Source organism: Amyelois transitella, chromosome 3 (genome assembly GCF_032362555.1).
Source record: "Amyelois transitella isolate CPQ chromosome 3, ilAmyTran1.1, whole genome shotgun sequence".
NCBI lineage: Eukaryota > Metazoa > Arthropoda > Insecta > Lepidoptera > Pyralidae > Amyelois > Amyelois transitella.
In genome coordinates, this window is record NC_083506.1 from 13,385,812 (window position 1) to 13,397,390 (window position 11,579).

Here is an 11,579-nt window from a genome sequence, read left to right on the forward strand (position 1 = left end):
ACTCAGCTAGATAGAAAATATTGAAATGACTTCTTAACAAAAGTTGGTCAACCTGATGAGCATTTTCTGTTGGCGTATAAAAATCAAAGATCTGGAACACCAGATGCAGAACCAATATACCATTAATCGAGAAAGACTTTAGGCTATTTAACATAACGCTGCAACTTTAAGGAGCAAAGAAATAATGGAATATATGCAAAAAGACCGGGAAAATTATTCATCCTCCAATGATGATGCTAAATTATTCATCCATCAATGATGCCCAAAATAACTATTCCACGCGTACGAAGTCGCGAGCACAGCTAGTTTCCAATAACACGCAAACGGAGTTGCAGGCAACAACTAGTTTTACAATAAAGCACTCAAAACATTGTTTGTTTTAAAATCCGCAACAAACTCAAGAAATATCATAAAGGCTGCGCTCCAGAGGACGCACAGCTGTGAATAAGTTATCAAAGTTTACAACTTTGTACAATTTAGATTTTCGCGAGCGTTCCATTATGCAATTTCTTCTTTGGTCGCGATGCGTTTTTATGTTACGTCAATGTGAACATACATAATATCACCTCTTCATCTGTTACGGCGTAGACAGAGCTAATAGTCAAAAGATTTCTTAATGATGAACTTAATCATCTTAATCAGAGATCAGACTCAATACATACATACATATAATCACGTCTATATTCCTTGCGGAGTAGACAGAGCCAACAGTCTTGAAAAGACCGATTGTGATTATATGTATGCATGTTGTTGTATTGTTATAGTACGTTGCGCGAGTTAGATTAGATTTAGAATAGATAAGATTTATTTTGAAAATTGGATACAAGGTATCTCTCACTTATTGACGTCACATCACTTACATCTAATAAAAGTAAATAATCTCTAAAAGCGCATGTGTGGAAGAAGCGGCGGAACAAACTACACTGCAATATTTTCACTGGACGCCTATTCACAAATATAGATCTCTTAAATCTAAATCGTGGACGAATGCACATTGTTATTGCACTGTCTATACATTTACAAAGTCTGTGCAGGCGGTTAAGCTTGTAATTGCGTAATAATTCACGCTGATGTGTCATTCGTTACCACCATTGATATACACGGTACAGTCAACAACCTATGGCCTGTTCAGAGTAGTGGTTGTGTGCTTTTGTCTTAGTATACTTGGTCCCGGGTTAGAATAAAATAGAATAGATTTATTTTCAAAACTGGATACAAGGTATCACTTATTGACACGTCACATCACTTAAATCTAATTATAACTACTACCGCTTCCAAAGCGCATGTGTAGAAGAAGCGGCGGAACAAACTACACTGCAGCATTTTCATCGGACGTCAATTTACAAATATAGATCTCTTAAATTTAAATTGTGGACGAATGCAAATTGTCTACATTAAAAAACATGAATGAATGTAGAACTAATTATGTCAATTCGAATATTTCGTCAAATAAATGCAGATAAAATAAAATATGTAAGTACACACTGTACAAATTATGTCAACACCATGTCAAAAATGCACAAGCATTTAATGGTTCAATACAATAGAGATGAGAAGACGGAGCCGGAAATTTTAAAAACTCTCTTTTGATTTATCCAAGTTGTGTGAATAAAAGTCTTTAGTTATATCTACGTACAGTCTAAACCTAGCTGGGTCTAGAGATTTCAAATTTGGTAGGTAGGGTCCTAATGTGGTCAAGGTGAACACTGTGCAAGAGCATTCCCGGATATTCCCACGGGAAAGATCATTTGCGCGATTCGTTGTTGCATGCGGGCGGACTCTTGTTTTTCATACAAAAGAGCAATATAAAATTTTTAAATAGACTACAAATTTGGGCTTATTCCAAATCTGAATTTTAGAGGGATCTCCCTCTAAAATTCAGATTAGATTTAAATGTATTATTTTTTTTTTAAACTTTGTTAATTCACACGGTATCAAACATATTACATTGCATGCTCTAAGAAACAATTAAAAAAAATAATAATATATTTTGTTGATAAATCTAATTAATACAGATATTTTTTTTTTATATGTACAAAATTCAAATTCAAATTAAAAAATGTTATTCATTATTATGGGACACTTCATATCACTTAAATAATTGTCATGTCTTTTGGTTTCACAACATCGGTTGATGTCAAATTAATCACTTACAGTTACCAGTCTATACAGTTCTGAAGGCTATGACAGTGGTCGTGTTGGATTGTCTAATAATTCACAGGGTGTTGGTCAGCCGGGCCGTGATAACACATATCAGGCTCCGGTGGCGCTGATAACGAAAGCTTTGTAGATATCTCCGTTCGATATCACTACATAGTATACAACAAAATCGCTTTTTCTGTCCCTATGTCAAAGTCAAAGTCAAATCATTTATTTGTTAGAATACAATTTTTACAATCAGATGGTCACGATATAATTAAGTACATGCATTCTGCCTTATAATCAGGCGTACAAATATTTGGATGTCAGTTATCTAAATCCTAATTTACAATCAGCGCTTAATTAAAATTCTGTTACAAATAAGTTAAATAATTTAAAATGTCATCTTAATATCAATGTTAACTACAATAATATCACCGTTGGCGCCATTGGAAAAACTCATCAATAGTGTAAAAACATTTCTCTATGCCCCTTTGTATGCTTAAATCTTTAAAACTACGCACCGGATTTTGATGCGGTTTTTTACAATAGATAGAGTGATTTAAGAGAAAGGTATATATTAAATAGTGGAGTAATACTGTTATTTTTGAGGTTTCTAATGTGATGTCGTTAATTTTCATATTTTTTCCGCTTGCATTGCAAACGCAGGCTGAACCCTACGAGATTTATCAAAATAATGTACTCGTACTAATTATTTGTACATATTGAAAAGGTCTACAGAAAACTCCGCGATGGTATATGTCTATCTCTCATGGATATCCCACAATAAATTTTTTTTATCATTTACTTTTTACGACAATCAGCATTGCACCCGTGCGAAGACGGGGCGGGTCGCTAGTTTATTATAATGTTAACTACAATCACTATAGTATAGTATCCAATAATAATAATGAATAAAATTTTGAATACATATTATAACGTGTGTTAATCTCGAAAAGTTGTGGTTTACTATATAGCACAATTAGCGAATTTAATGCTAGAAGCATTATCTACCAGTCAGCCATTGAGACAGTTATACTTATTTTTCTTTGAACAATCTGCTACTAACTCGAGAAATATCATAAAGGCTGCATTCCAAAGGACGAGGAGTTCTGAATAAGTTATGGAAGTTTACAACTCGGTACAATTCGGATTTTCACAAGTTTCAAGTTATGCAGTTTGTTCTCATGGCCGTCTCGTGAGATAGTGCTTCTAAATTGTGTCTCAATCTGTCTCTTTAATTGGTGATGCTTTTAATGTGGTTTTATCTTCAACCAGCGTTGATTTAGATAGATAGATAATTTATTTATTTGATTTGCTACACTTACATACATATAATCACGTCTATATCCCTTGCAAGGTACTCAGAGTTAACAGTCTTGAAAAGACTGATAGGCCACGATCAGCTGTTTGGCTTATTGATAGAATTGAGATTAAAATTGCCAAAACTCAAATACAGATTAAATTATCGAAATCAAAACAATAAAAATTTATGGATGGATTTCGTAAAAGGCGACAAAGGGATATGCTTACAAACTTGGGATTCGTTTTTAAGCGATGGGCTAGCAACCTGTCACTATTTGAATCTCAATTCCATCATTAAGCCAAATAGCTGAACGTGGCCATTCAGTATTTTCAAGACTGTTGGCTCTGTCTACCCCGCAAGGGATATAGACGTGACAATATGTATGTAGATTATTAAGGTCAGTTGCAATAAAAGATAAGAAATTCAATTCGTTTCTTAACTCTCATATTTTTATTTTTTAAGATCTCTCAAGCAAAAGTAATTCTACGCCAAGTCCAACTTTTGAGAAAATATCTGCTAAATTGAACGTAGAAAGTAAAGGAAAAGCTATGAAAGTTTATTTTTTGCTTCTAGCAGTAGGAAAGGAATCAAATGTTCCCGCTCTTAGAAAAACTAAGCTATTAATAACTAAAAGAACTTGCCTTCTCGCGACAGATTACATTTTTTCCTGTCCGTTCTTGTATTTGATGAAGGGACATGATCCCGGGGGATGTCAGATAATAAATCATCAATTCCGGGAGTCTTTTTAACTGACTCTAAGAGATTTATTTTTGTCAATGTTGCTTTTTGAAAATCATACATACATACATAAAATCACGCCTCTTTCCCGGAGGGGTAGGCAGAGACTACCTCTTTTCACTTGCCACGATCTCTGCATACTTCCTTCTCTTCATCCACATTCATAACTCTCTTCATGCAAGCTCGGCGGTTTCTGGTACCCTTGACTTGACCCTATACCTTTGAAAATCATGCGACAAAAATATCATTTTGAAGCCAAAGCCAGTTGTATGCACGGCAAGGTACTCGCAGAAACCAAGAGATATATGCCTGACCCTAAGAAGGAAAATTGTAAAGCTTTTGAGAAGAGCTACTCTATTATAGGCCTTAAGCAACAACATTATAACATATCCTTTTGACATTAACGAATAATGCACATTACCTTCTTCTGAACCATAAATTGAAAATAATATTTTATTAAAAGCTTAACAAACAAAGAGGCTCTTTTGAAATTGTAATGATATAAAAAAAAAGTTATATCAAAACCTCGCATCTCTGTAACTCTATACGTGAAAAACAAGAAGTAATAAAAGAAATCCCTTCATTATACTTTATATTTTAACTCTCTAACACCATTCAATTTTCAATCTTATCCTCACACTTTAAGGTCTAAAATTATTAAATTTTCACGTACACTGTCGTGCACGGAAAACGCATTAGCATATAAACAAGAAGCGAAGACAACTTTGAGCCTTTTATGGAGTTCTTGGCTTAATGAAACGTGTTTGTGGCCTTATTACGTTTTAATAAAGTGTCGGGGGATGCTGTGAATGGTGATTATTTACTGGTTTATAATTAAACCAAACTTGATTGAATATAACTAAGTTATATGTACTTACTAGCGTTTACTTTGTTTAAGGGAATTACAAAGAAATTTGCATTAAAATTCTCGACCACAAACTAGTTAATTATTAAAAGTTTTATTAACGCATTAAAATGTATATCGCATTTTGATCAATTGTTATTTTTGCTCATAATCGGAATCTTGGGAAAAAATAAAAAAAAAATGTAACAGTAAAAATAACCTGACAATTTTTATTAAGTAATTATTTGAGTACGTCTGTTAAGTATGCTGCCCACCCGCTTCCAGGATTTTACCTTTCACTACCCAAAGGTTGGCTGGAAGAGATTGCTTAGCGATAAATCCGCCTTTGCTCAACATATTCATAATGTATGTTTCTACTACATATGTATTTTTTTATTTTATGGGCAATAAAGATAATTTGTATTGTATTGTACGTTTAACTTCAATCGACCAATGGTAAGCAAGATGAGGCTTAAGGTGGTACAAGCAAGCTCAAATAATGCCTATACACTCTTGCATTAAAAATCCCCAAGTTGACAATATAAACGCTTTGCGACTTATGAAAATTTCATTTTCAGTAAAAGTGTCTTGTAATATTGTTTTCGTAGTATAAAGCTATTTAAGTAAAACGTTCCGGAAACATAAAATTTACGAGAAAATGTAACTCAAGAAAATGTGTGTTACAAAAGTTAATTTACTCCTAAACGGCACTTTCACGTGACCAATTAATACGCCTCGGCGGTGTAGTGTACAAAAATGTATCAATTATGAAACTGCTGTACACACGCGAACATGATAATTGGTACCACATTAAATTAATTAATTATTATGACCAAAATTAAATGTAAACCGAGATATAATGAAACGCGTCCGAATAACGGTTATTATTTGTTAAATTTATTTTGTTACATACATATTTGATTGGTCTTAATTAACGTTTCGTGGTGTTACCATGAAAAATTAATTGACATCTTTGTTGCACGAACATAACGTTGTTTAAGAACGACTTCTGTTTTTAAATTGCATTATTATTATGCTTAAAGAAGATTTTCTTCCTATTAAGGGCTCCCTACCCCTACATAAAAACGGGACTTTATTATTAAGCCTCCGCTGTCTGTCACCAGATTATATCTCATAAATGATAGCTAGAAAGCTGTTTTTTTTTTACAAATTTGTATTGTTGATGCTGTTTGACATACATATGTATAGTCACGTCTATATCCCTTGCGGGGTAGACAGAGCCAACAGTCTTGAATTGATAGGCCACGTTCATCTGCTTGGTTTAATAATAGATTAGCTGCTTGACAAATACTAAAATTGTTTTTTTTTATAGATAATAAATACTACTCTTCGTAGATATTAAATTGTAGCAAAATTCGTGCAGTTATTTTTGATCATCAGTTAAATAATACATATTTAACTGATGGTCAAAAATAACTGCATGGAAGATTATGGAAGAATTTTGGCAAATCTCATAGGAGTGAACCTCTAGGCTCTTAAGATATAAGAATTAAGATTATTAATATAATCTATATATTAATTAGCCTCATTAATAAAAACATATTAATATCTGTATTAATTATAGGGTAATTAATACAGATATTAATAATTAAGTAACAATATGATACAATTATTTTATACAAATAAAAATTAATCTTTAATTATAAAAATCTATACAAATATTATAAAGTTGAAGAGTTTGTTTGTTTGTTTGGACGCGCTTATCTCAGGAACTACTGGATCGAATTGAAAAAAAACCTTTCTTGTTGAATATACCATTTATCGAGGAAGGCTTTAGGCTATATAACATCACGCTGCAACTATTACGAGCGAAGAAATAATCGAAAATGTGAAAAAAAACGGGGAAAATTATTCACCCTTCAATGATGCCCAAAATAACTATTCCACGCGGACGAAGTCGCGGGCACAGCTAGTTTTATATAAAATTGTGAACTCCAAAATCATAGTCAAAGACTGACTCCGGATTCCGCTCAAAGACAAAAAGATCTCGGGATCAGAAATCGGGATAACGCCAAGGGGATGATATCGCTCATTTAATGTTATAACATTATTCAATGTTAACATAACGACGCAATATAAATAGTGTGCATTTTGTCTCAAAATATTTCACTTAAAGACGATAATTGTGCACCCATAATATGTGAGAATAAACTCAAGTGGCCTTCTGGAATGATCTAAGATTTCAGCTGACGAGGGTTGACAGGACGATATCTGATACTTAATCCCTATATAATAATACATAGGACCGGTTTAGAAATTCCTAAGAAATAACAATGTTAATGCCGTGTGGTTCCCGGCACCAATACAAAACAGAATAGGACCACTCCATCTCTTTCCCATGGATGTCGTCGTAAAAGGCATCTAAAGGATAGGCTTATAAAATTGCGATCCTTTTTTTAAGGCGATGGGTTAGCAACCTGTCACTATTTGAATCTCAGTTCCATCATTAAGCCGAGCAGCTGAACGTTGCCATTGAGTCTTTTCAAGACAGTTGGTTCTGTCTACCCCGCAAGGGATAAAGACGTGACTATATGTATGTATATAGTGTAATGTATAAGCTTGCTGTGGTGTTAACGATTAGGTACAAGATGAACGTTGTTTATGTGGCCATAAAACGTGACTAAAACAAAATATATAATCATACATACATATAGAATAGAATAGATTTATTTTCAAAATTGGATACAAGGTTTGACTTATTGACGTCAATTCACTTAAATTTAATTATAACTACTACCGCTTCCAAAGCGCATGTGCTGAAGAAGCGGCGGAACAAACTACACTGCATATAATCACGTCTATATCCCTTGCGGGGTAGACAGAGCCAACAGTCTTGAAAAGACTGATAGGCCACAATGAGAGCTTTTTCGCTTAATGATAGAATTGAGATTCAAATAGTGACAGGTTGCTAACCCGTCGCCTAAAAGAAGAATCCCAAGTTTATAAGCCCATCACTTAGTCGGCTTATACGATATCCATGGGAATGAGATGGAGTGGTCATATTTTTTTTTACTGGTACAAGTTTGGTCAAATAAAGTGACTCATGTAAAATTCAATTCGTGAACATAATTTAACATAATTTAGTGCCGTGTGGTTCCCGGCACCAATACAAAAAAGAATAGGACTACTTCATATGGATGTCGTAAAAGGCAACTAAGGGATAGGCTTATAAACTTGGGATTCTTCTTTTAGGCGATGGGCTAGCAACCTGTCACTATTTGAATCTCAATTCCATCATTAATCCAAATAGCTGAACGTGGCCATTTAGTCTTCAAGACTGTTGGCTCTGTCTACCCCGCATGGGATATAGACGTGACCATATGTATGTATGTATGTAACATAATTTAATTGTGTACGATGCGTGGTGGAATGCCGCGGATTCATTGTTTTTATTATACAAATCCGCAAAAAACAACTCATATACAAAATAAACATCGCTCCAGTCATGTTGGGCCGCTCCAATTTACATATTAATTGACAGGTGCTGATGAAAAAATAATGGGAGCTTTGTACCTATGGATGGAACACTTTTGTGACGTCATTAACTTTGAAGGGTTTTTGTGGGAAAGACATGTTTTAATAATTCATGAGGTTAATTTCTTTAATGCAGTATTGCTTTTAAGTCTATTTTCAAACACATTCTATCGTCTACTGAATTGAAGCGTCGACTTCACTACATAGTATAAAACAAAGTCGCTATTTTAGTCTGTTAGTCTGTATGCTTAAATCTTTAAAATTACGCTACGGATTTTGATGCGGTTTTTTGTAACAGGTAGAGTGATTCAAGAGGAAGGTTTTTATGTATAATAAAATTTATAATTTTGCACCTGTGCGAAGCTGGGGCGGGTCGCTAGTATTATTTATTAAAGAAATGATTGAAGAAAATGCTGCAGTGCAGTTTGTTACCGCTTTTTCTGCACTGACGCTTTCGAAGTGGCATATAACCTTAGTTTTAAGTAATTTTTGACTATTTACAAAAGAAATTATTGAATAAAATGCTGCAGTGCAGTTTGTTACCGCTTCTTCTGCATTGACGTTTTCGGAGTGGCATAAAAACTTAGTTTTAAGTAAATTTTTACGTCAACCAATGTTGTGAAACCAAAAGATATGACAATTAATATACAGTTCTCATCATTACTCAAATCAGAATTAAACCAAATCGGCCTTTTCGTTTGGCGAATCTTACAGGGTAGATAGAGCCGATAGTCATATGTCTCCAACGGCCACTTTCTCGTTAAGTTATCTCGTAATTGCGAGGTTTTATAATGAGATTAAGACAAGTATAAAGACAGGTTGCTAGCCCATCGCTTAAAAAAATATTCCAAGTTTGTAAGCCTATCCCTTAATCGCCTGTAACGACATCCATGGGACATATATAGGGTGGTTGTATTTAAAAGTTTCGGAAGCCATACGGCACTTCCCAATGCTATACCTAAATACATACATACATAAAATCACGCCTCTTTCCCGGAGGGGTAGGCAGAGACTACCTCTTTCAACTTGCCACGATCTCTGCATACTTCCTTCGCTTCATCTACATTCATAACTCTCTTCATGCAAGCTCGGCGGTTTCGGGTACTTTTGAACTAAATATTGAATTTAATGCGCCTGTCCTTGGTTTCATCTTATTTTGTTTTCAAATAAGGCAAAAGGTCTTACTCCGGCATTATTATATTTAATAATGCCGTTACGGATATTGCGTTTCAATTTTCATGTCTAAAAATTTGGCCTCTGTCGTTAAGCTTCGTATGAAAAGGATATATTGTAAACAAATATTCATTTATTTCTAGAAAAAGGTTAAGTTAAGAGTACCCGAAACCGACGAGCTTGCATGAATAGAGTTATGAATGTGGATGAAGCAAAAGAAGTATGCAGGGTTCGTGGCAAGTGAAAAGAGGTAGTCTCTGCCTACCCCTCCGGGAAAGAGGCGTGATTTTATGTATGTATGTATGTAAATCCTCCATATTGATCTTTCTCTGTGGTGCAGCGGTAGTACGATTGTCTGTGTCATTGGAGGTCCCGGGTTCGAATCCCGGCCAGGGCATGATGAGAAAAGAACTTTTTCTAATTGGCCTGGGTCTTGGATTTTTATCTATATAAGCATTTATTATAAAATATATTATCGTTGAGTTAGTATCTCGTAACACAAGTCTCGGACTTACTTCGAGGCTAACTCAATCAGTGTAATTTGTCCCGTATATATTTATTTATTTATTAAACAGTATCTTTCAAGTTTTAATCTTTCAATTTGTTTGTACTTACCCATAGCGAAAAGTATGCAGAGGGCTGTCACCACCCAGGAGCACATCATGGAGGCTGTACCGAACTCTCACATGTTTACTCTGTCCGCCCCGTCACATCGGAAACTGTCTGCAACAATTGACAAATGTGTTGAACGTTACCTGTACCTGTTTGTGTTGGAAAGTGGTGAAGTATTTGACAGTAAAATCAAAGGTTTCAGGTTAAAGTCTTCTTTAAGATCAGAAATTCTTGACTCATTGTTTTTTTAGATGTAACTTTAGCATAAATTACTCTTAACATTTATATATAACTTAACATATCTGTGAAATTTTTTTTAATCCACATTATTCATAAATATGACATATTTGAGTTACTGGCTAGAAATAGATTATAAAAACAATATATCGTTATTGGTCTTAACGGTTCTAAGCTCACAAAATGATCAGATTAAAGGATATATAAAAAGAAACCTGAACTTTATTAGCATTATACAATTATTATATCTTACACTTAATTACTTATTCAAATTAAAAATAAGATTAAACAAAAACATATTAATATAATAACACCAAAGAAGCAGGCAACAAAACGAAATAATTAGAAATAATTCCTTTTGCAAAAAAGTTGAAAAGTCTCAGAAATGTAATAACGCAGTTACATTAAAAAGTTTAGCGGGACAGGTAATACAAATGTATCGCAAAGTGAGACAAAAGTTCCCACTTAGCTTAATTTGGCGGGATGACTCTCCTGCGAGACTTGGGTTACAGTGTGCGATGTCAGAGGACGAGTTTAAAGTCGAGTGATTTTGGCAATATAAATAGAATAATAAATTGTCGTGAGAATATCGGAAGAAATTTCTCTAGAAATGCATAGTCGTGACTAAATGTAACAATGTAATGTAAACATACATACATAAATAGTCATGGGTATATCCCTTGCGGGGCAGACAGAACCAACAGTCTTGAAAAGGCTGATAGGCCACGTTCAGCTTTTTGGCTTTATGATAGAATTGAGATTGAAATAGTGACAGGTTGCTAGCCCATCGCCTATAAGAAGAATTCCAAGTTTATAAGCCTATCCCTTAGTCGCCTTTTACGACATCCATGGGAAAGAGAAGGAGTGGTCCTACTATTCTTTTTTATTGGTGCCAGGAACCAATATAACAATTTATAACAATAAAATTTGAGACAAGTACATCTTTTGGTAATATTTTTTTAATAGCTTTTATAATATATAACTGTTATAATATGTATATACGTTTCATTAAGCCTAAATGTAGCTTTTTGACAC

General features: G+C 34.1%; 1 protein-coding gene across 1 annotated transcript in view; it reads right to left on the reverse strand.

Annotated features, from left to right (window-relative positions):
• LOC106132962 (cell adhesion molecule Dscam2) overlaps positions 1-10,356 on the reverse strand; it is a 168,929-nt gene extending 158,573 nt beyond the window's left edge. The window contains exon 1 of the mRNA XM_060952986.1: positions 10,311-10,356. Coding sequence (XP_060808969.1) covers positions 10,311-10,356 — 46 coding nt within the window. The remainder of the gene's footprint in view (positions 1-10,310) is intronic.
• Between the last annotated feature and the right edge of the window lie 1,223 nt (positions 10,357-11,579).